General features: G+C 56.7%; 4 protein-coding genes and 5 pseudogenes across 9 annotated transcripts; all 9 read left to right on the plus strand.

The window, feature by feature from the left end:
- The first annotated feature begins 590 nt into the window (after positions 1 to 590).
- On the plus strand, positions 591 to 3,372 carry LOC129460163 (stabilizer of axonemal microtubules 3-like; annotated as a pseudogene).
- Positions 2,822 to 5,094, plus strand: LOC129459648 (choriogonadotropin subunit beta 3-like). 3 transcript variants are annotated; one of them, XM_055236673.2, is made up of 4 exons: positions 2,822 to 2,846; positions 4,056 to 4,143; positions 4,366 to 4,533; positions 4,770 to 5,094. In XM_055236673.2, the coding sequence occupies exons 3-4, from the start codon at positions 4,393 to 4,395 to the stop codon at positions 5,079 to 5,081; spliced, it is 453 nt and encodes a 150-aa protein (XP_055092648.1). In that variant the 5' UTR covers positions 2,822 to 2,846; positions 4,056 to 4,143; positions 4,366 to 4,392; the 3' UTR covers positions 5,082 to 5,094. The 3 variants fall into 3 exon arrangements, with proteins under 3 accessions (XP_055092648.1, XP_055092647.1, XP_055092646.1); XM_055236672.2 differs by lacking the exons at positions 2,822 to 2,846; positions 4,056 to 4,143 and adding an exon at positions 3,842 to 4,013; XM_055236671.2 differs by lacking the exons at positions 2,822 to 2,846; positions 4,056 to 4,143 and having other exon boundaries at positions 4,252 to 4,533.
- A 598-nt stretch (positions 5,095 to 5,692) lies between these two features.
- Positions 5,693 to 8,923, plus strand: LOC129460164 (neurotrophin-4-like; annotated as a pseudogene).
- A 1,490-nt stretch (positions 8,924 to 10,413) lies between these two features.
- On the plus strand, positions 10,414 to 11,512 carry LOC129459723 (choriogonadotropin subunit beta 3-like). Of its 2 annotated transcripts, XM_055236822.2 has the most exons (3): positions 10,414 to 10,431; positions 10,784 to 10,951; positions 11,188 to 11,512. In XM_055236822.2, exons 1-3 carry the CDS (start codon positions 10,417 to 10,419, stop codon positions 11,497 to 11,499), a joined length of 495 nt encoding a protein of 164 aa, XP_055092797.1. In that variant the 5' UTR covers positions 10,414 to 10,416; the 3' UTR covers positions 11,500 to 11,512. The 2 variants fall into 2 exon arrangements, with proteins under 2 accessions (XP_055092797.1, XP_055092796.1); XM_055236821.2 differs by lacking the exon at positions 10,414 to 10,431 and having other exon boundaries at positions 10,713 to 10,951.
- A 512-nt stretch (positions 11,513 to 12,024) lies between these two features.
- On the plus strand, positions 12,025 to 15,265 carry LOC129460165 (neurotrophin-4-like; annotated as a pseudogene).
- Positions 15,266 to 15,775: 510 nt separating this feature from the next.
- On the plus strand, positions 15,776 to 17,845 carry LOC129459720 (choriogonadotropin subunit beta 3). Of its 3 annotated transcripts, none has more exons than XM_055236813.2 (3): positions 15,776 to 15,808; positions 17,117 to 17,284; positions 17,521 to 17,845. In XM_055236813.2, the coding sequence occupies exons 2-3, from the start codon at positions 17,126 to 17,128 to the stop codon at positions 17,830 to 17,832; spliced, it is 471 nt and encodes a 156-aa protein (XP_055092788.1). In that variant the 5' UTR covers positions 15,776 to 15,808; positions 17,117 to 17,125; the 3' UTR covers positions 17,833 to 17,845. The 3 variants fall into 3 exon arrangements, with proteins under 3 accessions (XP_055092788.1, XP_055092787.1, XP_055092786.1); XM_055236812.2 differs by lacking the exon at positions 15,776 to 15,808 and adding an exon at positions 16,724 to 16,764; XM_055236811.2 differs by lacking the exon at positions 15,776 to 15,808 and having other exon boundaries at positions 17,046 to 17,284.
- A 525-nt stretch (positions 17,846 to 18,370) lies between these two features.
- Positions 18,371 to 21,757, plus strand: LOC129460166 (neurotrophin-4-like; annotated as a pseudogene).
- Positions 21,758 to 23,010: 1,253 nt separating this feature from the next.
- LOC129459713 (choriogonadotropin subunit beta 3) lies at positions 23,011 to 24,163 on the plus strand. Its single transcript, XM_055236793.2, has 3 exons — positions 23,011 to 23,082; positions 23,435 to 23,602; positions 23,839 to 24,163. Exons 1-3 carry the CDS (start codon positions 23,068 to 23,070, stop codon positions 24,148 to 24,150), a joined length of 495 nt encoding a protein of 164 aa, XP_055092768.1. The 5' UTR covers positions 23,011 to 23,067; the 3' UTR covers positions 24,151 to 24,163.
- A 419-nt stretch (positions 24,164 to 24,582) lies between these two features.
- On the plus strand, positions 24,583 to 27,793 carry LOC129460167 (neurotrophin-4-like; annotated as a pseudogene).
- Positions 27,794 to 27,845: the final 52 nt, after the last annotated feature.

Raw genomic sequence — 27,845 nt, forward strand, 5'->3', positions numbered from 1 at the left:
GTGCACTTCTCTCTAGGTCCCTTTCTCTTTCCCCACCCAGCCTACCCAGGTAGAAGTTTTCAACCAAATCAAAGGCAGGCAGGACAGCTGACACTGGCACTGACTCCTTCAGCACATGCGGGAAGGGTTGGGGAGCCCCAGGGATGGCTGGAAATCGTTACCCCGATGTGGGCAGGCCTGGCAGAGGAAGGAAGCAGCTAGGAGGTTCTGGACCCTGGAGCAAAGGGGGGTGTTTCTCATGGATGTCCTGAGGTGCTGGGTGCAGTGCAGGGGTCTCTGTCTGGATCTCTGACACCTCCAGGTTTCTGTCCTTCTTTCTGGGTCTCTGTCTCCCCCACCCCCTGGGTCTCTGAAATCCTGAACTTCTCCGTCCCCTTCTGCCCGCCTCTTTCTGACTCTCCATCCCCCACTCCGTGTTTCTCTGTGCCCCTCTTGGAGTCCCTGTCCCTCTGTCTCTGGGTCTCTTAATCACTCCATCCATCCATGTGCCTGCAGGCCTTTCACTGGCTGGATTGGGGTGGGCGGGTTCTGTCACCTGGGGCAACACCAACAAACCAGCTCCTGCTTGGCTACAGGGAGGGGGTGGAACCATGGCCAGTGGCACCCTGGCTCTGCGCTGTGGCCCACCGTGGTCTTCCATCTCTGCAACCCAGATGCCTGAATCCTGGCCCAACGGGAATCTCACCAGCAGCTACCTTACCCATGGCATCATCCCACCCGTACCCTTCCCCCCGCCCACGGTGCAGGTGGGCAGACCCTAGGCTGAAGCCCTGCCAGGCCTGGCGACCCAAAAAGATGGGGGCTGCGAAAAGGGGATTGGGAGCTTGGACTCCTCTCTGAAGCAGGAGGGTCCTGGAGTTCTGGGTCTGAGAGAGGAGGCGCCAAGGAATCTGGATGCCAGGGACTGCAGAGGAAAGGGCTGGGGGCCGACCGGAGGAGGTCAGAGTTTGGGGTGGGGGTGATACGGACTCCTGAGTCTTTAAGGCTGATGTGCAGCGCCTTCTCTCCAGTCCACGGTCGCGGACCCTTTACCTCCGACTGCAAAGCAGGATTCTCGCATCTGGGCTTTCGACGAGGTCCTCAGCAGATGGGAGACAACCTCTGGCTCGGCCTACGTGCCCAAGACCCATGGCGGGCCCTGCGCCCAGCCCAGAGCCCCAGAGCCTGCAGACCCCACGCGGACTGTGGGGATCAAGGATTCAGGAGAAAAGGTAAGATTTGGGGAGTGCCGGAGTCCGCAGGGGACAGGGCGGGGGACTGCATTTGAGTCCCCTGCTCCTTCACATGAGTCTCTGGGTCGCCTTTCCGCAGCTCAGACACCGCGGCTGGCGCCTCCCACTGACCACAAAGTACCAGAACAGCGAGACGAGGGCGCAGTACACTGGCTTTCCCAGCGGGGACCCGCGCGCCCCGGAATACTTCGGGCCCCAGCCCCCACAACTCGCAGACCACCACCGCGGGGGGCCTTCCCAGGTGGCTGGGTGGAAGCCGGCGCTGGCGAGACAGGGCGGAGCTCCGGGAGCCCTGGGCGGGGCCAGAAGGAATCACGGCTTTGGGGCGTGGCTGCTAAAGGGTCTGGGGCGGGATCGGGAGGTTAGAGGAGCCGGGTGAGGGGCTGGGCATTAGGCCAGGCCAGAAGGACCAGGGACTACAAACCCACCTTCAGGGTTCCGAAGCTGCTGCGGAGCTAGACGGCGGGCTGTGGGTGGGGACGAGACTAGAATATTCTGAGACGGGGTCGGGTGGGAGTTGGGAGAGGTAACGTGGAGTTGCTGCCCAAGATGCAGCTCAGCTCCAGTGGCCACACCAAGACGCTTTAAGACCGGGAGCGGAACCAGGGAGGTTGTTTTTGGTGGCTGGGGAGCCTGGATTTGAGTTCCTTGACCAGCAGGAAGGCTTGGATTTAGGGAGGTGAGGCTGAGAAGGGTTCGGGTATGAGGAAGGAAGCTCAAGTTCCCTGGCGTGGGTGGCAGGAAGGGCTCTGACTCTGGGGCGGGGTGCGAGGGCCGTGGCCGTCATGGCTGTCGAGGCCGAAGGAGAGGGATTCTGAACTCGGGACCCAGGGCTTGGGATGGGGTATGAAATCTATGTCTTGGGTATGCCTCCTCCCCCAATCTTGCTCAGGCTCTAATCGCCTGGACGAAGAACCCCGCGCTGTCTGGCCGGCCTTTCACAGTATCCGACGGGGGCGTCCTGAACCGCCGACAGCTCTATCTAACCACCTCAGCGCGGGACTTTCGGTTCTATCCCAAGTAAGCCGGGCTCTCGCTCGGCACCGCCTCCTGCACAGCCCCCGCCTTGGCCGGTGCACACCGAGCCCCTGGGCTGTCTCCCATTCTCTGACCGGTGGTCTCAGCCTCGACTCCTGTAGCAGCAACAACCACAGTTCAGGCCCCAGCCCCTCCCGCTTTTAGCACCCAGGAGTCCTTAGTGTCACCTCTCAGGAACCGCGGTAGGGACAGGAAGCCTGCACAGCGGCTCCAGGGGATTCTGGATCTGAGGGCAGGGCCTCCTTCTGTACTTCAGCCCCCAGATACTCTTTCACAAGGAAGCGAAAGCCCCCGTTTCCTTCCCCAGGATGCGAAAGCTCAGTTTCCAGGACGTTAAGTACCTCGAGGACCCAGGAACGCAGGCTACGCGTGCCCGGTCGCGTCCTTCCGAAGGGGATCCTCTCCTGGAAATGCAGGAGTTTGAGTGTGCAGACTCCTTAGATCCCGAGGTCTGAACCTCGTCCCCAAGGATCCAGCTGTATCCTCACCATCCTGCCCTGCTCCCACAGGACGGAGCTGTCCGGATACCCCCGCAAGGACTACCTGACCTACTGGAGCTTCGAAGAGACGCCCCAGGTCTGGGGCCACGGCAGCAGCGGCCGCCCTGTCCGCCCTCCTCCCGGCCGCCTCGAGCGACGCACGGCGAGGCCCTTTCTCTGGCTCAGGAATCCTACAGCCCCTCGCTGCAAACGCACCGCCAGCTCGACCGCTTCCGCCCGCCGGAGGCGACCGGGGATGGCCCCCACTGGAACCCCTGCCGGGCATCCACAGCGTCCCGAAAGCCTACAGCACGGAGAACTCCCGCTCAGGCAACTGGAAGCCCGGGCCAGTGGGAGCCGGCTCAGCCAGCCCAACCCCAGACACGCCCCCTGGCCTGGGGGCGGAGCGGAGCTCTAGACCTCCGCTCTCTACTCGGTGTCCGGACCAAGGTGGGCTCGCACTCATTAACTCTGTCCCCAGTGTGGAAACAGGACTAGTCCAGACACGCTCACTCAGCTACGGCTGGATCGCGGGGAAGGGAGTAAGTCCAGATAAAGTCCTTCGAGGCTGCGGCCCCGCGGGCAGGACACAAGCCCTTCGGGCCTATTCAATAATCAGTTAAATCACCTGAAGCACACGCATTTCCGGGGACCGCTCCGGGCATCCTGGCTTGAGGGTGGGGTGGGCGGAGGTCCCTAAGGGAGAGGTGGGGCTCAGGCTGAATCCCTCCTTGGGGACATCTGGGTCAAGTGGCTTCCCTGGCAGCACAGTCACGGGGAGACCCTCTCTCATTGGGCAGAAGCTAAGTCCGAAGCAGCGCCCCTCCTGGGAGGTTGGACTGTGGCACAGGAATGGCTCAAGTGGAGGAGGGTTGAGGCTTCAGTCCAGCACCTTTCTCGGGTCACGGCCTCCTCCTGGTTCCCAAGACCCCACGATAGGCAGAGACAGGCCTTCCTACACCCTACTCCCTGTGCCTCCAGCCTCGACTAGTCCCTAGCACTCGAGGACTCAGTCTCTGAGGTCACTTCACCGTGGTCTCCGCCTCACCCTTGGCGCTGGACCACTGAGAGGAGAGGGCTGGGGCGCTCCGCTGAGCCACTCCTGCGCCTCCCTGGCCTTGTCTACCTCTCGCCCCCCGAGGGGTTAGTGTCGAGCTCACCCCAGCATCCTACCACCTCCTGGTGGCCTTGCCGCCCCCACAACCCCGAGGTATAAAGGCAGGTACACGAGGCAGGGGACGCATCAAGGATGGAGATGCTCCAGGTAAGACTGCAGGGCCCCTGGGCACCTTCCACCTCCTTCCAGGCCATTACTGGCATGAGAAGGGGCAGACCCGTGTGAGCTGTGGAAGGAGGCCTCTTTCTGGAAGAGCGTGACCCCCAGTAAGCTTCAGGTGGGGCAGTTCCTGAGGGTGGGGATCTGAAATGTTGGGGTATCTCAGGTCCTCTGGGCTGTGGGGTGGGCTCTGAAAGGCAGGTGTCCGGGTGGTGGGTCCCGAATAGGAGATGCCAGGAAGGGTCTCTGGGTCTTCGTGGGTGGTGTACCCCGGGGGATGGGAAGGCCAGGGCTCAGGGCTCCGGTCTCCGACCCGGGTGAACCAGTGTCCTTGTCCCAGGGGCTGCTGCTGTTGCTGCTGCTGAGCATGGGCGGGGCATGGGCATCCAGTGAGCCGCTTCGGCCACGGTGCCACCCCGTCAATGCCACCCTGCCGATCGAGAAGGAAGGCTGCTCCGTGTGCGTCACCGTCAACACCACCATCTGTGCCGGCTACTGCGCCACCAAGGTGAGCTGCCTGGGGCCAGGGGCAGATGCTGCCACCTCAGGGCCAGACCCACAGAGGCAGCGGGGGAGGAAGGGTGGTCTGCCTCTCCGGTCAGGGGCTGGGGAATGGGGTGTGGGAGGGCAGGAACAGAGGGCTTCCTGGACTCGTGAGTCTGAGACCTGTGGGGGCAGCTGGGGAGCTCAGCTGAGGCGCTGGCCCCAGGCACATGCTCATTCCCCAACTCACACGGCTTCCAGACGAGGGTGCTGCAGTCGGTCCTGCCGCCCCTGCCTCAGGTGGTGTGCAACTACCGCGATGTGCGCTTCGAGTCCATCCGGCTCTCTGGCTGCCGGCGCGGCGTGAACCCCGTGGTCTCCTACGCCGTGGCTCTCAGCTGTCAATGTGGACTCTGCCGCCGCAGCACCACTGACTGCGGGGGTCCCAAGGACCACCCCTGGACCTGTGACGACCCCCGCTTCCAGGCCTCCTCTTCCTCAAAGGCCCCTCCCCCCAGCCTTCCGAGTCCATCCCGACTTCCGGAGCCCGCAGACGCCCGGATCCGCCCATAATTAAAGCTTCTCAATCCGCACTCTGGAGGTGTCTTTCTGTGGGCTCAGGGCAACCACACACACACACAGGGTGGGTCCAGCTTCCAAACCATTTTATACAGATTCACAATATCAGAACTCTGTAGAAAACAGGGTGGACCGCTGGGCGCGGTGGTTCACGCCTGTAATCCCACCATTTTGGGAGGCTGACGCTGGGGTGGATCATGAGGTCAGGAGATCAAGACCATCCTGCTAACACGGTGAAACCCCGTCTCTACTAAAAATACAAAAACTTCTCTGGGCTTGTTGGCGGGCGCTTGTAGTCCAAGCTACTTGGGAGGTTGAGGCAGGAGAATGGAGTGAACCTAGGAGGGGGAGCTTGCAGTGAGCTGAGATCTCACCATTGCACTCCAGCCTGCACGACAGAGCGAGACGCCATCGAAAGGAAAGAAAGAAAGAAAGAAGGAAGGAAGGAAGGAAGGAAGGAAGGAAAAAGAAAGAAAGAAAGGAGAAGGAAAGAAAGAAAGAAAGAAAGAGAGAAGAAAGAAGAAAGAAAGAAAGAAAGAAAGAAAGAAAGAAAGAAAGAAAGAAAGAAAGAAAGAAAGAAAGAGAAAACAGGGTGGAGATGGGGGATGACCTCCAGCTCAGGAGGTGTCCATGGTCGGGCCTTCTGTGGGGAGAAGGAAGGCCACATGATCGGTGTGGCCCAGGGGGCAGCGCCTGAGCCTTCTAAGCCGAGCTCCCTCTTCCTCCTTCTGAGGTTGGCATTGGCAGTGCAGGTGGGGTGTGGGGACCTGAATGGGATGAATGGGCTAAGGGGGATGTCATCACTTCCATTCTCCTTCATCCACTGCCTCTCCCTTCCCCTCCTCCCCCATCCCCTCCCTCCATCTGCTTCCCCTCCCAGCCAGGAGCCATCACCTGGGTAGAAAAGGGGCCTCTGGAAAGGGGGCGGGGCCTTGACCCTTGGGTACCCTGCACTTGAAGAGGAACTATGGGAAGGGGTTGTTCAGGGATTTGGCCCCTTCCCCACCTGGTTGTATACCCTTCCTGTTCTTTTCTTCCCCTACCCAGTTTCCCCTCCCTCTCCTGAGATGTCAGGAAAGAGGGGGCCACCTGCGTCCTGCACAGGGGCCCCTGAAGCCTGGGGTTCCCAGTCCTAGAGCTCGGAGGTGGAGGAGGTGCTCCAGCTCTGGTAACCACTGGCTGTTTCCCAGTCTTCTCCACGCCACCCTTTCCCAGAACCACAGGCTTCCAGAATGTTGTAGGGAAACTGCAAAATCCACGCCTCCACCAGCCTCTCCCAGCGCCAGGTCAATTTCACACACAGGGAAACTGAAGCCTGCCTCAGAGGGGCAGGGTTTTACCTTCTTAGTGACAGTTTTGAGGGGAATGGGGTCTCCCTAGGATTCCAGGTTGTGGACTTTCTCTAAATTGTGGAATGTGGCCAGGTGTGGTGGCTTGAGTCTGTAGTCCCAGCTACTCAGGAGCCACAGCAGGAGGACTGCTTGAGCCCAGGAGTTCAAGCGCAGTGGGGAAACATAGGCAGACCTCTTCTTAAAACAATTTTTGGGCCAGGGTTGGTGTCTCACGCCTATAATCCCAGCACTCTTGGAGGCCAGGGCAGGAGTACCACTGGAGGTTGTGAGTTTAAGACCAGTCTGGCCAACGTGGTGAAACCCTATCTCTACTAAAAATACAAAAATTAGCTGAGCACCGTGGCAGGCGCTTGTAATTCCAGTTACTCAGAAGGCTGAGGCAGGAGAATCACTTGAACCCAGGAGGCAGGCGTTACAGTGAGCCGGGATTGTGGCACTGTACTCCAGCCTGGCCAGACAGAGACTCTGTCTGAAAAAAAAAAAAAAAAAAAAAAAAAAATTGATTGGAGCATCCTCCAAGATGCAAGACTGTCGGTTCCTCAGAGTTCTACAGGAAGGATGGCAGAGTGCAGTTGCCCAGAGGTGAAGTCCCATCTCTGCCATTTGTGGGCTGTGTGACCGGGCACAAAGCATTAATTTCTCAGAGCCTATATTTTGCCATCTGTTGCTGTTAAGTAATAGTAGTTCAGGATTTTTTATTTTTATTTTACTTTATTTTATTTATTAATTTTTTTGAGACAGAGTCTCGACCAGTCACCCAGGCTGGAGTGCAATAGCGCGATCTCGGCTCACTGCACCTCTGCCTCCCAGGTTCACGCGATTCTCCTGCCTCAGCCTCCTGAGCAGCTGGGACTACAGGCATGCACCACTACACCCTGCTAATTTTTGTATATTTTTTAGTAGAGACAGGGTTTCATCATTTGGCCAGGCTGGTCTCAAAGTCCTGACCTCAGGTGATTCACCCGCCTCGGCCTTCCAAAGTGCTTGGATTACAGGTGTGAGCCACTGTGCCCAGCCGAATATTTTTTATTTTTATTTTATTATTATTATTATATGAGATGGAGCTTCATTCTTGTAGCCCGGGCTGAAGTGCAATGGTGAGATGTTGGCTCACTGCAACCTCCGCCTCCTGGGTTCAAGCAATTCTCCTGCCTCAGCCTCCCAAGTAGCTGGGATTATAGGCATGTACCATCACGCCCAAGGATATTTTGTATTTTTAGTAGAGATGGGGTTTCTCCATGTTGGTCAGGTTAGTCTGGAACTCCTCACCTCAGTTGATGTGCCCACCTCAGCCTCCGACAATGCTGGGATTGCAAGCGTCAGCCACCATGTCTGGCCTTATTATTATTATCATTATTATTTTTGAGACAGAGTCTCACTCTGTTTTCCAGACAGAAGTGCAGTGGCACGATCTTGGCTCACTGCAATCTCGGCCTGCCGGGTTCAAGCGATTCTCCTGCCTCAGCCTCCTGAGTAGCTGAGATTACAGGCGCGCAGAACCACGCCCGGGCTAATTTTGGTATTATTAGTAGAGATGTTGTTTCACAGTGTTGGCCAGGCTGCTCTCCAACTCCTGACCTCAAAGTCATCCACCAGCCTCAGCCTCCCAAAGTGCTGGGATTACAGGTGTGAGCCACGGTGCCCGACCTGTCGTTGTTGAATATTATTATTAACCTACAAGTTGGGCGTTATGCAAGTCCTGTATATCGCGTCCCCCAAACTTCTAGAGCAAGGGCTTCCCCACAATCCTGGCAGCCAAGCTGACCCTGGGGTTCCAAACTTCTGTCCCCACTGAAGTGTTTATCCTCTTCTCTAATCCCAGCCTCCTTTTCCCTGTCTCCAAGTGATCTCAGAGATATTCCCCCTCCCCCAGGCTCCCTCCACATCCCCTTCATTTTCCCCCTCCCCAGTGTGTCAATGGAGTCCCAACTTCCACCCTCCACATTGTCCCCTTTCCCTGCCCAAAGTGGGACCTTCTTTTCCCCCCAAGTGGTCCTGTCTTTGGTTGCCGCTGCCAGGCCCCCTCTGGTCTTCCTGCTGGAGACTGGGGCCGTTCGGGAGTCAGCAGGCGCCCAGCCAACCACAGCCAGCGTGGGGTGAGCGATACTGGACCGACGAGTCATCAGGGTGAGCTGGCCGTGTGCGATGCAGTCAGTGTCTGGGTGACAGACCCCCGGACACCTGTGGACTTGGGTGGCCTCGAGGTGGAGGTGTTGGGCGAGGTGCCTGCAGCTGGGAGCAGTTCCCTCCGCCAGCACTTTGTCACCCGCTTCAAGGCCAATAACGGAGGAAAGTGGCCCGGGGGTGGGTAGAGGGGGCTGCCACCGGGGTGTGGACCGGGGGCACTGGGTGTCTGAGTGCAAGGCCAAGCAGTCCTATGTGCGGGCATTGACCACTGATGCCCAGGGCCGGGTAGACTGGTGATGGATTCAAATTGGCACTGCCTGTGTCTGCACACTACTCAGCCGGACTGGCAGGGCCTGAGGGTTATACCCAGGAACTGGTCAGGCAGAAAAAGAACAGAGCTGGATGCTGAGAGACCTCAGGGTTGTCCCAGCTGCTCTAAGGACCGCAGTTTGGGAACTCATCAAATCATCAAACAATCACAACTCTCTGAATTTGAGCTCAATCTCTGCAGAATGGGTGAAACCAAATGGGGTTTTGAAGGTTGAATAGGAGTTCTCCTGGGGGAACTTGAGGGTGATGATGATGATGATGATGATGATGATGATGATGATGATAACAGCCACTGTTTACTGAGTGTTTACTCTTTCTTAGCCCTAATACGTAACTCCTCAGATCAACTCTCATGGATTTGATCACTGGTGAGCTTTGGTGTTCAGTTGCTGCCTGCCCAGTCACAGAGGACACCACCTTGCTCATCCTGGGGAGTGGGAGGGCACATTTCATGATGTGGATGGGGGAGGAGAGAAACTGGAACATGCAAGCAGATGGCCAGGGGACCTTGAGAACATGGTCTACAGAAGGCCTTAAAGTATCTGGGAGCTGGGGTTCAAATGAGAAACCTTACTTGGTGAGAGCGGGCAGGGGTTGGCTTAGAATATTCTGTTTTGAGATAATGAGCTACTGATCACAGGGGGAGTATAAGCAAGGTTGAATGAGACGTGATCAGGATGCTGGAGAGTTGAGCCCTGGGCGGGGAGCTGAAGTCAGCTTTCTAGCCCTCTTCCCTGTGCCAACCTATACCCTACATTGGGAAAGAAACAGACTTTAAAATTGTCCAGCTCGATGGCATCGCGGGGAAGGGACTAAGTCCAGATAATGTCCTCTGAGGCTGCGGCCCCTCGGGCAGGACACACCCCCTGAGGGCCTATTCAATAATCAGTTAAGTCACCTGAAGCACACGCATTTCCGGGGACCTCTCTGGGCATCCTGGCTTGAGGGTAGGGTGGGCGGAGGTCCCTAAGGGAGAGGTGGGGCTCAGGCTGAATCCCTCGTTCGGGGCATCTGCGTCAAGTGGCTTCCCTGGCAGCACAGTCACGGGGAGACCCTCTATCATTGGGCAGAAGCTAAGTCCGAAGCCGCGCCCCTCCTGGGAGGTTGGACTGTGGCACAGGAAAGCCTCAAGTAGAGGAGGGTTGAGGCTTCAGTCCAGCACCTTTCTCGGGTCACGGCCTCCTCCTGGCTGCCAAGACCCCACGATAGGCAGAGACAGGCCTTCCTACACCCTACTCCCTGTGCCTCCAGCCTCGACTAGTCCCTAGCACTCGAGGACTCAGTCTCTGAGGTCACTTCACCGTGGTCTCCGCCTCACCCTTGGCGCTGGACCACTGAGGGGAGAGGGCTGGGGCGCTCCGCTGAGCCACTCCTGCGCCTCCCTGGCCTTGTCTACCTCTCGCCCCCCGAGGGGTTAGTGTCGAGCTCACCACAGCATCCTACCAACCTCCTGGTGGCCTTGCCGCCCCCACAACCCCGAGGTATAAAGCCAGGTACACGAGGCAGGGGACGCACCAAGGATGGAGATGTTCCAGGTAAGACTGCAGGGCCCCTGGGCACCTTCCACCTCCTTCCAGGCCATCACTGGCATGAGAAGGGGCAGACCCGTGTGAGCTGTGGAAGGAGACCTCATTCTGGAGGAGCGTGACCCCCAGTAAGCTTCAGGTGGGGCAGTTCCTGAGGGTGGGGATCTGAAATGTTGAGGTATCTCAGGTCCTCTGGGCTGCGGGGTGGGCTCTGAAAGGCAGGTGTCCGGGTGGTGGGTCCCGAATAGGAGATGCCAGGAAGGGTCTCTGGGTCTCTGTGGGTGGTGTACCCTGGGGGATGGGAAGGCCAGGGCTCAGGGCTCCGGTCTCCGACCCGGGTGAACCAGTGTCCTTGTCCCAGGGGCTGCTGATGTTGCTGCTGCTGAGCATGGGCGGGGCATGGGCATCCAGTGAGCCGCTTCGGCCACGGTGCCACCCTGTCAATGCCACCCTGCCTATCGAGAAGGAGGGCTGCTCCGTGTGCGTCACCGTCAACACCACCATCTGTGCCGGCTACTGCGCCACCAAGGTGAGCTGCCTGGGGCCAGGGGCAGATGCTGCCACCTCAGGGCCAGACCCACAGAGGCAGCGGGGGAGGAAGGGTGGTCTGCCTCTCCGGTCAGGGGCTGGGGAATGGGGTGTGGGAGGGCAGGAACAGAGGGCTTCCTGGACTCGTGAGTCTGAGACCTGTGGGGGCAGCTGGGGAGCTCAGCTGAGGCGCTGGCCCCAGGCACATGCTCATTCCCCAACTCACACGGCTTCCAGACGAGGGTGCTGCAGTCGGTCCTGCCGCCCCTGCCTCAGGTGGTGTGCAACTACCGCGATGTGCGCTTCGAGTCCATCCGGCTCTCTGGCTGCCGGCGCGGCGTGAACCCCGTGGTCTCCTACGCCGTGGCTCTCAGCTGTCAATGTGGACTCTGCCGCCGCAGCACCACTGACTGCGGGGGTCCCAAGGACCACCCCTGGACCTGTGACGACCCCCGCTTCCAGGCCTCCTCTTCCTCAAAGGCCCCTCCCCCCAGCCTTCCGAGTCCATCCCGACTTCCGGAGCCCGCAGACGCCCGGATCCGCCCATAATTAAAGCTTCTCAATCCGCACTCTGGAGGTGTCTTTCTGTGGGCTCAGGGCAACCACACACACACACAGGGTGGGTCCAGCTTCCAAACCATTTTATACAGATTCACAATATCAGAACTCTGTAGAAAACAGGGTGGACCGCTGGGCGCGGTGGTTCACGCCACCAGTTTGGGAGGTCGAGGCGGGCGGATCATGAAGTCAGGAGATCAAGACCATCCTGGCTGACACGGAGAAACCCCTTCTCTACTAAACATACAAAAACTTATCCGGGCTTGTTGGCGGGCGCTTGCAGGAGAATGGAGTGAACCTGGGAGGGGGAGCTTGCAGTGAGCCCAGATCATGCCACTGCACTCCAGCCTGCAGGACAGAGCGAGACGCCATCTGAAAAAAAAAAAAAGAAAGAAAGAGAGAGAGAGAACGAAAGAAAGAAAGAAAGAAAGAAAAAGAAAGAAAAAAGAAAGAAAGAAAGAAAGAAAGAAAGAGAAAGAAAAGAAAGACAGAAAGAAAACAGGGTGGAGATGGGGGATGACCTCCAGCTCAGGAGGTGTCCATGGTCTGGCCTTCTGTGGGGAGAGGGAAGGCCACATGATCGGTGTGGCCCAGGAGGCAGGGCCTGAGCCTTCTAAGCTGGGCTCCCTCTTCCTCCCTCTGAGGCTGGCACTGGCAGTGCAGGTGGGGGGTGGGGACCTGAATGGGATGAATGGGCTGAGTGGGATGTCATCTCTTCCATTCTCCTTCATCCACTGCCTCTCCCTTCCCCTCCTCCCCCATCCCCTCCCTCCATCTGCCTCCCATCCCAGCCAGGAGCCATCACCTGGGTAGAAAAGGGGCCTCTGGAAAGGGGGTGGGGCCTTGACTCTTGGGAACCCTGCACTTGAAGAGGAACTCTGGGAAGGGGTTGTTCAGGAATTTGGCCCCTTCCCCACCTGGCTGTATACCCTTCCTGTTCTTTTCTTCCCCTAGCCAGTTTCCCCTCCCTCTCCTGAGATGTCAGGAAAGAGGGGGCCACGTGCGTCCTCCACAGGGGCCCCAGAGGCCTGGGGTTCTCAGCCCCAGAGCTCGGAGGTGGAGGAGGTGCTCCAGCTCTGGTAACCACTGGTTGTTTCCCAGTCTTCTCCACGCCACCCTTTCCCAGAACCACAGGCTTCCAGAATGTTGTAGGGAAACTGCAAAATCCACGCCTCCACCAGCCTCTCCCAGCGCCAGGTCAATTTCACACACAGGGAAACTGAAGCCTGCCTCAGAGGGGCAGGGTTTTACCTTCTTAGTGGCAGTTTTGAGGGGAATCGGGGTCTCCCTAGGATTCCAGGTTGTGGACTTTCTCTAAATTGTGGAATGTGGCCAGGTGTGGTGGCTTGAGTCTGTAGTCCCAGCTACTCAGGAGCCACAGCAGGAGGACTGCTTGAGCCCTGGAGTTCAAGTGCAGTGGGGAAACATAGAGCGACCTCGTCTTAAAACAATTTGTTTAGGGCCAGGGGTGGTGTCTCACGCCTATAATCCCAGCACTCTGGGAGGCCAGGGCAGGAGTATCACTGGAGGTTAGGAATTTGAGATCAGTCTGGCCAATGTGGTAAAACCCCTTCTCTACTAAAAATACAAAAATTAGCTGGGCACGGTGGCAGGCGCTTGTAATTCCAGTTACTCAGAAGGCTGAGGCAGGAGAATCACTTGAGCCCAGGAGGCAGGCGTTACAGTGAGCCAGGATTGTGGCACTGTACTCCAGCCTGGCCAGACAGAGTGAGACTCTGTTTCAAAAAAAAAAAAAAAAAAAAAAAATTGATTAGAACATCCTCCAAGATGCATGACTGTCGGTTCCTCAGAGTTCTACAGGAAGGATGGCAGAGTGCAGTTGCCCAGAGGTGAAGTCCCATCTCTGCCATTTGTCGGCTGTGTGACCGGGCATAAATCATGAATTTCTCAGAGCCTGTATGTTGCCATCTGTTGCTATTAAGTAATAGTAGTTGAATATTTTTTATTTTCATTTTACTTTATTTATTTTTTGAGACGGAGTCTCCACCTGTCACCGAGGCTGAAGTGCAATAGCGCGATCTCGGCTCACTGCACCTCTGCCTCCTGGGTTCAAGCAATTCTCCTGCTTCAGCCTCCTGAGTAGCTGGGACTACAGACGTGCACCACCACACCCAGCTAATTTTTGTATATTTTTTAGTAGAGACAGGGTTTCATCATGTTGGCCAGGCTGGTCTCAAAGTCCTGACCTCAGGTGATTCACCCGCCTCGGCCTCCCAAAGTGCTGGGATTACAGGTGTGAGCCACTGTGCCCAGTGGAATATTTTTTTTTATTTTATTATTATTATTATTATTATTATTTGAGATGGAGCTTCGTTCTTGTAGCCCAGGTTGAAGTGCAATGATGAGATCTTGGCTCACTGCAATCACCACCTCCTGGGATCAAGGGATTCTCCTGCCTCAGCCTCTCAAGTAGCTGGGATTATAGGCATGTACCATCACACCGGAAGATATTTGGTATTTTTAGTAGAGATGGGGTTTCTCCATGTTGGTCAGGCTGGCTTGGAACTCCTCACCTCAGTTGATGCGCCCACCTCAGCCTCCGACAATGCTGGGATTGCAAGCGTCAGCCACCATGTCCGGCCTTATTATTATTATCATTATTATTATTATTATTTTTGAGACAGAGTCTCACTCTGTTTTCCAGACAGAAGTGCAGTGGCACGATCTCGGCTTACTGCAATCTCGGCCTCCCGGGTTCAAGCGATTCTCCTGCCTCAGCCTCCTGAGTAGCTGAGATTACAGGCGCGCAGAACCACGCCCGGCTAATTTTGGTATTATTAGTAGACATGTTGTTTCACAGTGTTGGCCAGGCTGCTCTCCAACTCCTGAATTCAAGTCATCCACCCGTCTCAGCCTCCCAAAGTGCTGGGATTACAGGTGTGAGCCACGGTGCCTGACCTGTCGTTGTTGAATATTTATTATCAACCTACAAGTTGGGCGTTATGCAAGTCCTATATATAGCGTCCCCCAAACTTCTAGAGCAAGGGCTTCCCCACAATCCTGGCAGCCAAGCCGACCCTGGGGTTCCAAACTTCTGTCCCCACTGAAGTGTTTATCCTCTTCTCTAATCCCAGCCTCCTTTTCCCTGTCTCCAAGTGATCTCAGAGATATTCCCCCTCCCCCAGGCTCCCTCTGCATCCCCTGCATTTTCCCCCTCCCCAGTGTGTCAATGGAGTCCCAACTTCCACCCTCCACATTGTCCCCTTTCCCTGCCCCAAAGTGAGACCTTCTTTACCCCCGAGTGGTCCTGTCTAGGGTTGCTGCTGCCGGGCCCCCTCTGGTCTTCCTGCTGGAGACTGGGGCCGTTCGGGAGTCAGCAGGCACGCGGCAAACCGCAGCCAGGGTGGGGTGAGAGATACTGGACCGACGAGTCGTCAGGGTGAGCTGGCCGTGTGCGATGCAGTCAGTGTCTGGGTGACAGACCCCCGGACCGCTGTGGACTTGGGTGGCCTCGAGGTAGAGGTGTTGGGGGAGGTGCCTGCAGCTTGGAGCAGTTCCCTCCGCCAGCACTTTTTCACCTGCTTCAAGGCCAATAACTGAGGAAAGTGGCTCTCGGTTGGGTGGAGGGGGCTGCCACCGGGGTGTGGACCGGGGGCACTGGGTGTCTGAGTGCAAGGCCAAGCAGTCCTAGGTGCAGGCATTGACCGCTGATGCCCAGGGCCGTGTAGACTGGTGATAGATTCAAATTGGCACTGCCTGTGTCTGCACACTACTCAGCCGGACTGGCCGGGCCTGAAGGTTATACCGAGGAACTGGCCAGACAGAAAAAGAACAGAGCTGGATGCTGAGAGACCTCAGGGTTGGCCCAGCTGCTCTAAGGACCGCAGTTTGGGAACTCATCAAATCATCACAAAATCACAACTATCTGAATTTGAGCTCAATCTCTGCAGGATTGGTAAAACCAAATGGGGTTTTGAAGGTTGAATAGGAGTTCTCCTGGGGGAACTTGAGGGTGATGATGATGATGATGATGATGATGATGATGATAACAGCCACTATTTACTGAGTGTTACTCTTTCTTAGCCCTAATACATAACTCCTCAGATCAACTCTCATGGATTTGATCATTGGTGACCTTTCATGTTAAGTTGCTGACTGCTCAGTCACAGAGGACACCACCTTGCTCATCCTGGGGAGTGGGAGGGCACATTTCATGATGTGGATGGGGGAGAAGAGAAACTGGAACATGCAAGCAGATGGCCAGGGGACCTTGAGAACATGGTCTACAGAAGGCCTTAAAGTATCTGGGAGCTGGGGTTCAAATGAGAAACCTTACTTGGTGAGAGCGGGCAGGGGTTGGCTTAGAATATTCTGTTTTGAGATAAGGAGCTGCTGATCACAGGGGGAGTATAAGCAAGGTTGAATGAGAAGTGATCAGGATGCTGGAGAGTTGAGCCCTGGGCGGGGAGCTGAAGTCAGGTTTCTAGCCCTCTTCCCTGTGCCAACCTACACCCTACATTGAGAAAGAAACAGACATTAAAATTCTCCAGCTTGATGGCATCGCGGGGAAGGGACTAAGTCCAGATAACGTCCTCAGAGGCTGCGGCCCTGCGGGCAGGACACACCCCCTGCGGGCCTATTCAATAATCAGTTAAGTCACCTGAAGCACACGCATTTCCGGGGACCTCTCTGGGCATCCTGGCTTGAGGGTAGGGTGGGCGGAGGTCCCTAAGGGAGAGGTGGGGCTCAGGCTGAATCCCTCGTTCGGGGCATCTGCGTCAAGTGGCTTCCCTGGCAGCACAGTCACGGGGAGACCCTCTATCATTGGGCAGAAGCTAAGTCCGAAGCCGCGCCCCTCCTGGGAGGTTGGACTGTGGCACAGGAAAGCCTCAAGTAGAGGAGGGTTGAGGCTTCAGTCCAGCACCTTTCTCGGGTCACGGCCTCCTCCTGGCTGCCAAGACCCCACGATAGGCAGAGACAGGCCTTCCTACACCCTACTCCCTGTGCCTCCAGCCTCGACTAGTCCCTAGCACTCGAGGACTCAGTCTCTGAGGTCACTTCACCGTGGTCTCCGCCTCACCCTTGGCGCTGGACCACTGAGGGGAGAGGGCTGGGGCGCTCCGCTGAGCCACTCCTGCGCCTCCCTGGCCTCGTCTCCTTTCGCCCCCCGAGGGGTTAGTGTCGAGCTCACCACAGCATCCTACCACCTCCTGGTGGCCTTGCCGCCCCCACAACCCCGAGGTATAAAGCCAGGTACACGAGGCAGGGGACGCACCAAGGATGGAGATGTTCCAGGTAAGACTGCAGGGCCCCTGGGCACCTTCCACCTCCTTCCAGGCCATCACTGGCATGAGAAGGGGCAGACCCGTGTGAGCTGTGGAAGGAGACCTCATTCTGGAGGAGCGTGACCCCCAGTAAGCTTCAGGTGGGGCAGTTCCTGAGGGTGGGGATCTGAAATGTTGAGGTATCTCAGGTCCTCTGGGCTGCGGGGTGGGCTCTGAAAGGCAGGTGTCCGGGTGGTGGGTCCCGAATAGGAGATGCCAGGAAGGGTCTCTGGGTCTCTGTGGGTGGTGTACCCTGGGGGATGGGAAGGCCAGGGCTCAGGGCTCCGGTCTCCGACCCGGGTGAACCAGTGTCCTTGTCCCAGGGGCTGCTGATGTTGCTGCTGCTGAGCATGGGCGGGGCATGGGCATCCAGTGAGCCGCTTCGGCCACGGTGCCACCCCGTCAATGCCACCCTGCCGATCGAGAAGGAAGGCTGCTCCGTGTGCGTCACCGTCAACACCACCATCTGTGCCGGCTACTGCGCCACCAAGGTGAGCTGCCTGGGGCCAGGGGCAGATGCTGCCACCTCAGGGCCAGACCCACAGAGGCAGCGGGGGAGGAAGGGTGGTCTGCCTCTCCGGTCAGGGGCTGGGGAATGGGGTGTGGGAGGGCAGGAACAGAGGGCTTCCTGGACTCGTGAGTCTGAGACCTGTGGGGGCAGCTGGGGAGCTCAGCTGAGGCGCTGGCCCCAGGCACATGCTCATTCCCCAACTCACACGGCTTCCAGACGAGGGTGCTGCAGTCGGTCCTGCCGCCCCTGCCTCAGGTGGTGTGCAACTACCGCGATGTGCGCTTCGAGTCCATCCGGCTCTCTGGCTGCCGGCGCGGCGTGAACCCCGTGGTCTCCTACGCCGTGGCTCTCAGCTGTCAATGTGGACTCTGCCGCCGCAGCACCACTGACTGCGGGGGTCCCAAGGACCACCCCTGGACCTGTGACGACCCCCGCTTCCAGGCCTCCTCTTCCTCAAAGGCCCCTCCCCCCAGCCTTCCGAGTCCATCCCGACTTCCGGAGCCCGCAGACGCCCGGATCCGCCCATAATTAAAGCTTCTCAATCCGCACTCTGGAGGTGTCTTTCTGTGGGCTCAGGGCAACCACACACACACACAGGGTGGGTCCAGCTTCCAAACCATTTTATACAGATTCACAATATCAGAACTCTGTAGAAAACAGGGTGGACTGCTGGGCGCGGTGGTTCACGCCACCAGTTTGGGAGGTCGAGGCGGGCGGATCATGAAGTCAGGAGATCAAGACCATCCTGGCTGACACGGAGAAACCCCTTCTCTACTAAACATACAAAAACTTATCCGGGCTTGTTGGCGGGCGCTTGCAGGAGAATGGAGTGAACCTGGGAGGGGGAGCTTGCAGTGAGCCCAGATCATGCCACTGCACTCCAGCCTGCAGGACAGAGCGAGACGCCATCTGAAAAAAAAAAAAAAAAAGAAAGAGAGAGAGAGAACGAAAGAAAGAAAGAAAGAAAGAAAGAAAAAGAAAGAAAAAAGAAAGAAAGAAAGAAAGAAAGAAAGGGAAAGAAAAGAAAGAAAAGAAAGACAGAAAGAAAACAGGGTGGAGATGGGGGATGACCTCCAGCTCAGGAGGTGTCCATGGTCTGGCCTTCTGTGGGGAGAGGGAAGGCCACATGATCGGTGTGGCCCAGGAGGCAGGGCCTGAGCCTTCTAAGCTGGGCTCCCTCTTCCTCCCTCTGAGGCTGGCACTGGCAGTGCAGGTGGGGGGTGGGGACCTGAATGGGATGAATGGGCTGAGTGGGATGTCATCTCTTCCATTCTCCTTCATCCACTGCCTCTCCCTTCCCCTCCTCCCCCATCCCCTCCCTCCATCTGCCTCCCATCCCAGCCAGGAGCCATCACCTGGGTAGAAAAGGGGCCTCTGGAAAGGGGGTGGGGCCTTGACTCTTGGGAACCCTGCACTTGAAGAGGAACTCTGGGAAGGGGTTGTTCAGGAATTTGGCCCCTTCCCCACCTGGCTGTATACCCTTCCTGTTCTTTTCTTCCCCTAGCCAGTTTCCCCTCCCTCTCCTGAGATGTCAGGAAAGAGGGGGCCACGTGCGTCCTCCACAGGGGCCCCAGAGGCCTGGGGTTCTCAGCCCCAGAGCTCGGAGGTGGAGGAGGTGCTCCAGCTCTGGTAACCACTGGTTGTTTCCCAGTCTTCTCCACGCCACCCTTTCCCAGAACCACAGGCTTCCAGAATGTTGTAGGGAAACTGCAAAATCCACGCCTCCACCAGCCTCTCCCAGCGCCAGGTCAATTTCACACACAGGGAAACTGAAGCCTGCCTCAGAGGGGCAGGGTTTTACCTCCTTAGTGGCAGTTTTGAGGGGAATCGGGGTCTCCCTATGATTCCAGGTTGTGGACTTTCTCTAAATTGTGGAATGTGGCCAGGTGTGGTGGCTTGAGTCTGTAGTCCCAGCTACTCAGGAGCCACAGCAGGAGGACTGCTTGAGTCCAGGAATTCAAGTGCAGTGGGGTAACATATGGAGACCTCATATTAAAACAATTTGTTTAGGGCCAGGGATGGTGTCTCACGCCTATAATCCCAGCACTCTGGGAGGCCAGGGCAGGAGTACCACTGGAGGTTGGGAGTTTGAGAGCAGTCTGGCCAACGTGGTGAAACCCCATCTCTACTAAAAATACAAAAATTAGTTGGGCACCGTGGCAGGCGCTTGTCATTCCAGTTACTCAGAAGGCTGAGGCAGGAGAATCACTTGAATCCCGGAGGCAGGCGTTACAGTGAGCCAGGGTTGTGCCACTGTACTCCAGCCTGGCCAGACAGAGTGAGACTCTGTCTCAAAACAAAAACAAACAAGAAATTGTTTGGAGCATCCTCCAAGATGCAAGACTGTCGGTTCCTCAGAGTTCTACAGGAAGGATGGCAGAGTGCAGTTGCCCAGAGGTGAAGTCCCATCTCTGCCTTTTGTTGGCTGTGTGACCGGGCACAAATCATTAATTTCTAAGAGCCTATATTTTACCATCTGTTGCTATTAAGTAATAGTAGTTGAATATTTTTTATTTTTATTTTATTTTATTTATTTATTTTTTTGAGACGGAGTCTCACCCTGTTACCCAGGCTGGAGTGCAGTGGCGTGATCTCGGCTCACTGTACCTCTGCCTCCCGGGTTGAAGCAATTCTCCTGCCTCAGCCTTCGGAATAGCTGGGACTACAGGCGTGCACCACCACACCCAACTTATTTTTGTATTTTTTTTAGTAGAGACAAGGTTTCACCATGTTGGCCAGGCTGCTCTCCAAGTCCTGACCTCAGGTGATTCACCCACCTCGGCTTCCCAAAGTGCTGGGATTAGAGGTGTGAGCCACTGTGCCCTGCCGAATATTTTTTATTTTTATTTTATTATTATTATTATATGAGATGGAGCTTCGTTCTTGTAGCCCGGGCTGAAGTGCAATGGTGAGATGTTGGCTTACTGCAACCTCCGCCTCCTGGGTTCAAGCAATTCTCCTGCCTCAGCCTCCCAAGTAGCTGGGATTATAGGCATGTACCATCACGCCCGAGGATATTTTGTATTTTTAGTAGAGATGGGGTTTCTCCATGTTGGTCAGGCTGTTCTGAAATTCCTCACCTCGGCTGATCTGCCCACCTCAGCCTCCGACAATGCTGGGATTGCAAGCGTCAGCCACCATGTCCGGCCTTATTATTTTTTTTTTTAGACAGAGTTTCACTCTGTTTTCCAGGCGGAAGTGCAGTGGCACGATCTGGGCTCACTGCAATCTCGGCCTCCCTGGTTCAAGCGATTCTCCTGCCTCAGCCTCCTGAGTAGCTGAGATTACAGGCGCGCAGAACCACGCCCGGCTAATTTTGGTATTATTAGTAGACATGTTGTTTCACAGTGTTGGCCAGGCTGCTCTCCAACTCCTGACCTCAAAGTCATCCACCAGCCTCAGCCTCCCAAAGTGCTGGGATTACAGGTGTGAGCCACGGTGCCTGACTTGTAGTTTTTGAATATTTATTATTAATCTACAAGTTGGGCGTTATGCAAGTCCTATATATAGCGTCCCCCAAACTTCTAGAGCAAGGGCTTCCCCACAATCCTGGCAGCCAAGCCTCCCCTGGGGTTCCAAACTTCTGTCGCCACTGAAGTGTTTATCCTCTTCTCTAATCCCAGCCTCCTTTTCCTTGTCTCAAAGTGATCTCAGAGATACTCCGCCTCCCCCAGACTCCCTCCCCATTCCCCTCATTTTCCCCCTCCCCAGTGTGTCAATGGAGTCCAAACACCTATCCTCCACATTGTCCCCTTTCCCTTCCCCAAAGTGAGACCTTCTTTTCTCCCGACTGGTCCTGTCTAGGGGTGCCGCTGCCGGGCCCCCTCTGGTCTTCCTGCTGGAGACTGGGGCCTTTCGGGAGTCAGCAGGCACCTGGCCAACCGCAGCCAGCATGGGGTGAGCGATACTGCACTGGCGAGTCATAAGGGTGAGCTGGCCCTCTGCGATGCAGTTAGTGTCTGGGTGACAGACCCCCGGACGGCTGTGGACTTGGGTGGCCTCGAGGTGGAGGTGTTGGGCGAGGTGCCTGCAGCTGGGGGCAGTTCCCTCCGCCAGCAGTTCTTTGTCACCCGCTTCGAGGCCCATAACTCTGAGCAAGGTAGCCCAGGGGTAGGTGGAGGGGGCTGCTGCCAGGGTGTGGACAGGAGGCACTGGGTGTCTGAGTGCAAGGCCAAGCAGTCCTATGTGCGGGCATTGACCGCTGATGCCCAGGGCCGTGTGGACTGGTGAAGGATTCAAACTGACAGTGTCTGTGTCTGCACACTCCTCAGCCGGACTGGCCGGGCCTGGGACTTATACCAAGGAACTGGTCAGGCAGAAAAAGAACAGAGCTGGATGCTGAGAGACCTCAGGGTTGGCCCAGCTGCTCTACGGACCCCAGTTCGGGAACTCATCAAAACATCACAAAATCACAACTCTCTGAATTTGAGCTCAATCTCTGCAGGATGGGTGAAACCACATGGGGTTTTGAAGGTTGAATAGGAGTTCTCCTGGGGGAACCTGAGGGTAATAATGATGATGATGATGATGATAACAGCCACTATTTACTGAGTGTTTACTCTTTCTTAGCCCTAATACATAACTCAGATCAACTCTCATGGATTTGATCATTGGTGACCTTTGGTGTTCAGTTGCTGATTGCTCAGTCACAGAGGACACCACCTTGCTCATCCTGGGGAGTGGGAGGGCACATTTCATGATGTGGATGGGGGAGGAGAGAAACTGGAACATGCAAGCAGATGGCCAGGGGACCTTGAGATCATGGTCTACAGAAGGCCTTAAAGTATCTGGGAGCTGGGGTTCAAATGAGAAACCTTACTTGGTGAGAGCGGGCAGGGGTTGGCTTAGAATATTCTGTTTTGAGATAATGAGCTACTGATCACAGGGGGAGTATAAGCAAGGTTGAATGAGACGTGATCAGGATGCTGGAGAGTTGAGCCCTGGGCGGGGAGCTGAAGTCAGGTTTCTAGCCCTCTTCCCTGTGCCAACCTATACCCTACATTGGGAAAGAAACAGACTTTAAAATTGTCCAGCTTGATGGCATCGCGGGGAAGGGACTAAGTCCAGATAATGTCCTCAAAGGCTGCGGCCCCTCGGGCAGGACACACCCCCTGAGGGCCTATTCAATAATCAGTTAAGTCACCTGAAGCACACGCATTTCCGGGGACCTCTCCGGGCATCCTGGCTTGAGGGTAGGGTGGGCGGAGGTCCCTAAGGGAGAGGTGGGGCTCAGGCTGAATCCCTCCTTGGGGGCATCTGGGTCAAGTGGCTTCCCTGGCAGCACAGTCACGGGGAGGCCCTGTCTCATTGGGCAGAAGCTAAGTCCGAAGCCGCGCCCCTCCTGGGAGGTTGTACTTGATGCAGCAAAGCCTCAAGTACAGGAGGGTTGAGGCTTCAGTCCAGCACCTTTCTCGGGTCACGGCCTCCTCCTGGCTGCCAAGACCCCACGATAGGCAGAGACAGGCCTTCCTACACCCTACTCCCTGTGCCTCCAGCCTCGACTAGTCCCTAGCACTCGAGGACTCAGTCTCTGAGGTCACTTTACCGTGGTCTCCGCCTCACCCTTGGCGCTGGACCACTGAGAGGAGAGGGCTGGGGCGCTCCGCTGAGCCACTCCTGCGCCTCCCTGGCCTTGTCTACCTCTCGGCCCCCGAGGGGTTAGTGTCGAGCTCACCACAGCATCCTACCACCTCCTGGTGGCCTTGCCGCCCCCACAACCCCGAGGTATAAAGCCAGGTACACGAGGCAGGGGACGCACCAAGGATGGAGATGTTCCAGGTAAGACTGCAGGGCCCCTGGGCACCTTCCACCTCCTTCCAGGCCATCACTGGCATGAGAAGGGGCAGACCCGTGTGAGCTGTGGAAGGAGGCCTCTTTCTGGAAGAGCGTGACCCCCAGTAAGCTTCAGGTGGGGCAGTTCCTGAGGGTGGGGATCTGAAATGTTGAGGTATCTCAGGTCCTCTGGGCTGTGGGGTGGGCTCTGAAAGGCAGGTGTCCGGGTGGTGGGTCCTGAATAGGAGATGCCAGCAAGGGTCTCTGGGTCTCTGTGGGTGGTGTACCCCGGGGAATGGGAAGGCCAGGGCTCAGGGCTCCGGTCTTCGACCTGGGTGAACCAGTGTCCTTGTCCCAGGGGCTGCTGCTGTTGCTGCTGCTGAGCATGGGCGGGGCATGGGCATCCAGTGAGCCGCTTCGGCCACGGTGCCACCCCGTCAATGCCACCCTGCCGATCGAGAAGGAAGGCTGCTCCGTGTGCGTCACCGTCAACACCACCATCTGTGCCGGCTACTGCGCCACCAAGGTGAGCTGCCTGGGGCCAGGGGCAGGTGCTGCCACCTCAGGGCCAGACCCACAGAGGCAGCGGGGGAGGAAGGGTGGTCTGCCTCTCCGGTCAGGGGCTGGGGAATGGGGTGTGGGAGGGCAGGAACAGAGGGCTTCCTGGACTCGTGAGTCTGAGACCTGTGGGGGCAGCTGGGGAGCTCAGCTGAGGCGCTGGCCCCAGGCACATGCTCATTCCCCAACTCACACGGCTTCCAGACGAGGGTGCTGCAGTCGGTCCTGCCGCCCCTGCCTCAGGTGGTGTGCAACTACCGCGATGTGCGCTTCGAGTCCATCCGGCTCTCTGGCTGCCGGCGCGGCGTGAACCCCGTGGTCTCCTACGCCGTGGCTCTCAGCTGTCAATGTGGACTCTGCCGCCGCAGCACCACTGACTGCGGGGGTCCCAAGGACCACCCCTGGACCTGTGACGACCCCCGCTTCCAGGCCTCCTCTTCCTCAAAGGCCCCTCCCCCCAGCCTTCCGAGTCCATCCCGACTTCCGGAGCCCGCAGACGCCCGGATCCGCCCATAATTAAAGCTTCTCAATCCGCACTCTGGAGGTGTCTTTCTGTGGGCTCAGGGCAACCACACACACACACAGGGTGGGTACAGCTTCCAAACCATTTTATACAGATTCACAATATCAGAACTCTGTAGAAAACAGGGTGGACCGCTGGGCGCGGTGGTTCACGCCACCAGTTTGGGAGGTCGAGGCGGGCGGATCATGAGGTCAGGAGATCAAGACCATCCTGGCTGACACGGAGAAACCCCTTCTCTACTAAACATACAAAAACTTATCCGGGCTTGTTGGCGGGCGCTTGCAGGAGAATGGAGTGAACCTGGGAGGGGGAGCTTGCAGTGAGCCCAGATCATGCCACTGCACTCCAACCTGCACGACAGAGCGAGACTCCATCTCAAAAAAAGAAAAGGAAAGGAAGAAGGGAAAACAGGGTGGAGATGGGGGATGACCTCCTGCTCAGGAGGTGTCCATGGTCGGGCCTTCTGTGGGGAGAGGGAAGGCCACATGATCTGTTTGGCCCAGGGGGCAGGGCCTGAGCCTTCTAAGCCGAGCTCCCTCTTCCTCCCTCTGAGGTTGGCACTGGCAGTGTAGGTGGGGGGTGGGGACCTGAATGGGATCAATGGGCTGAGGGGGATGTCATCTCTTCCATTCTCCTTCATCCACTGCCTCTCCCTTACCCTCCTCCCCCATCCCCTCCCTCCATCTGCCTCCCATCCCAGCCAGGAGCCATCACCTGGGTAGAAAAGGGGCCTCTGGAAAGGGGGCGGGGCCTTGACTCTGGGGTACCCTGCACTTGAAGAGGAACTCTGGGAAGGGGTTGTTCAGGGATTTGGCCCCTTCCCCACTTGGCTGTATACCCTTCCTGTTCTTTTCTTCCCCTAGCCAGTTGCCCCTCCCTCTCCTGAGATGTCAGGAAAGAGGGGGCCACCTGCGTCCTCCACAGGGGCCCCCGAAGCCTGGGGTTCCCAGTCCTAGAGCTCGGAGGTGGAGGAGGTGCTCCAGCTCTGGTAACCACTGGTTGTTTCCCAGTCTTCTCCACGCCACCTTTTCCCAAAACCACAGGCTTCCAGCATGTTGTAGGGAAACTGCAAAATCCACGCCTCCACCAGCCTCTCCCAGCGCCAAGTCAATTTCACACACAGGGAAACTGAAGCCTGCCTCAGAGGGGCAGGGTTTTACCTTCTTAGTGGCAGTTTTGAGGGGAATCGGGGTCTCCCTAGGATTCCAGGTTGTGGACTTTCTCTAAATTGTGGAATGTGGCCAGGCCTGGTGGCTTGAGTCTGTAGTCCCAGCTACTCAGGAGCCACAGCAGGAGGACTGCTTGAGCCCTGGAGTTCAAGTGCAGTGGGGAAACATAGGGAGACCTCGTCTTAAAACAATTTGTTTAGGGCCAGGGGTGGTGTCTCACGCCTATAATCCCAGCACTCTGGGAGGCCAGGGCAGGAGTACCACTGGAGGTTTTGAGTTTGAGAGCAGTCTGGCCAACGTGGTGAAACCCCATCTCTACTAAAAATACAAAAATTAGCTGGGCACGGTGGCAGGCGCTTGTAATTCCAGTTACTCAGAAGGCTGAGGCAGGAGAATCACTTGAATCCCGGAGGCAGGCGTTACAGTGAGCCGGGATTGTGCCAATGTACTCCAGCCTGGCCAGACAGAGTGAGACTCTGTCTCGAAAAAAAAAAAAAGAATTGGCCTGGGCGCAGTGTCTCATGCCTGTAATCCCAGCACTTTGGGAGGCCGAGGGGGGCGAATCACAAGGTCAGGAGAGGCAGACCATCCTGGCTAACACGGGGAAACCGCGTCTCTACTAAAAAATAGAAAAAATTAGCCGGGCGTGGTGGTGGGTGCCTGTAGTCCCAGATACTTGGGAGGCTGAGACAGGAGAATGGTGCGAACCCGGGAGGCAGAGCTTGCACTGAGCTGAGATCCAGCCACTGCAGTCCAGTCTGGGCGAAAGAGCGAGACTCCGCCTCAAAAAAAATAAAAAATTGATTGGAACATCCTTCAAGATACAAGACTCTCGGTTCCTCAGAATTCTACAGGAAGGATGGCAGAGTGCAGTTGCCCAGAAGTGAAGTCCCATCTCTGCCATTTGTTGGCTGTGTGACTGGCCACAAATCATTAATTTCTCTGAGCCTGTATTTTACCATCTGTTGCTATTGAGTAATAGTAGTTGAATATTTTGTACTTTTATTTTTATTTTATTTTATTTATTTACTTATTTTTTTAGACGGAGTCTCACCCTGTCACCCAGGCTGGAGTGCAGTGGCGCGATCTTGGCTCACTTCACCTCTGCTTGCGGGTTTCAAGCGATTCTCCTGCCTCAGCCTCCCGAGTAGCTGGGACCACAGGCCTGCACCACCACACCAAGCTAATTTTTGTATTTTTTTTAGTAGAGACAAGGTTTCACCATGTTTGCCAGGCTGGTCTCGAAGTCCTGACCTCAGGTGATGCACCCGCCTCAGCCTCCGACAATGCTGGGATTGCAAGCGTCAGCCACCACGCCTGGCCTTATTTTTATTTTTATTTTTGTGAGACAGAGTCTCACTGTGTTGTCCAGGCAGAAGTGCAGTGGCACGATCTTGGCTCACTGCAATCTTGGCCTCCCGGGTTCAAGCGATTCTCCTGCCTCAGCCTCCTGAGTAGCTGAGATTACAGGCGCGCAGCACCACGCCCGGCTAATTTTGGTATTATTAGTAGAGATGTTGTTTCACAGTGTTGGCCAGGCTGCTCTCCAACTCCTGAATTCAAGTCACCCACCCGCCTCAGCCTCCCAAAGTGCTGGGATTACAGGTGTGAGCCACGGTGCCTGACCTGTCGTTGTTGACTATTTATTATTAATCTACAAGTTGGGCGTTATGCAAGTCCTAAAAATGGAGTCTCCGAAACTTCTAGAGCAAGGGCTTCCCCACAATCCTGGCAGGCAAGCCTCCCCTGGGGTTCCAAACTTCTGTCCCCACTGAAGTGTTTATCCTCTTCTCTAATCCCAGCCTCCTTTTCCCTGTCTCCATGTGCTCTGAGATACTCCCCCTCCCCCAGGCTCCCTCCGCATCCCCCTCATTTTCCCCCTCCCCAGTGTGTCAATAGAGTCCTAATCCCCACCCTCCACATTGTCCCCTTTTCCTGCTCCAGCATGGTACCTTCTTTTCCCCCGACTGGTCCTGTTTAGGGGTGCCGCTGCCGGGCCCCATCTGGTCTTCCTGCTGGAGACTGGGGCCTTTCGGGAGTCAGCAGGTGCCTGGCCAACCGCGGCCAGGGTGGGGTGAGCGATACTGCACTGGCGAGTCATCGGGGTGAGCTGGCCGTGTGCGATGCAGTTAGTGTCTGGGTGACAGACCCCCGGACCGCTGTGGACTTGGGTGGCCTAGAGGTGGAGGTGTTTGGCGAGGTGCCGGCAGCTGGCAGGACTTCCCTCCGCCAGCACTTCTCTGTCACCCACTTTGAGGACAATAACTCTGAGGAAGGTGGCCCGGGGGTAGGTGGAGAAGGCAGTCACCAGGGTGTGGACCGGGGACACTGGTTGTCTGAGTGCAAGGCCAAGCAGTCCTAGGTGCGGGCATTGACCACTGATGCCCAGGGCCGTGTGGACTGGCGAAGGATTCAAATTGACAGTGTCTGTGTCTGCACACTCCTCAGCTGGACTGGCCAGGCATAGGACTTATACCCAGGAACTGGTCAGGCAGAAAAAGAACAGAGCTGGATGCTGA

Source organism: Symphalangus syndactylus, chromosome 13 (assembly GCF_028878055.3).
Source record: "Symphalangus syndactylus isolate Jambi chromosome 13, NHGRI_mSymSyn1-v2.1_pri, whole genome shotgun sequence".
Lineage (NCBI taxonomy): Eukaryota > Metazoa > Chordata > Mammalia > Primates > Hylobatidae > Symphalangus > Symphalangus syndactylus.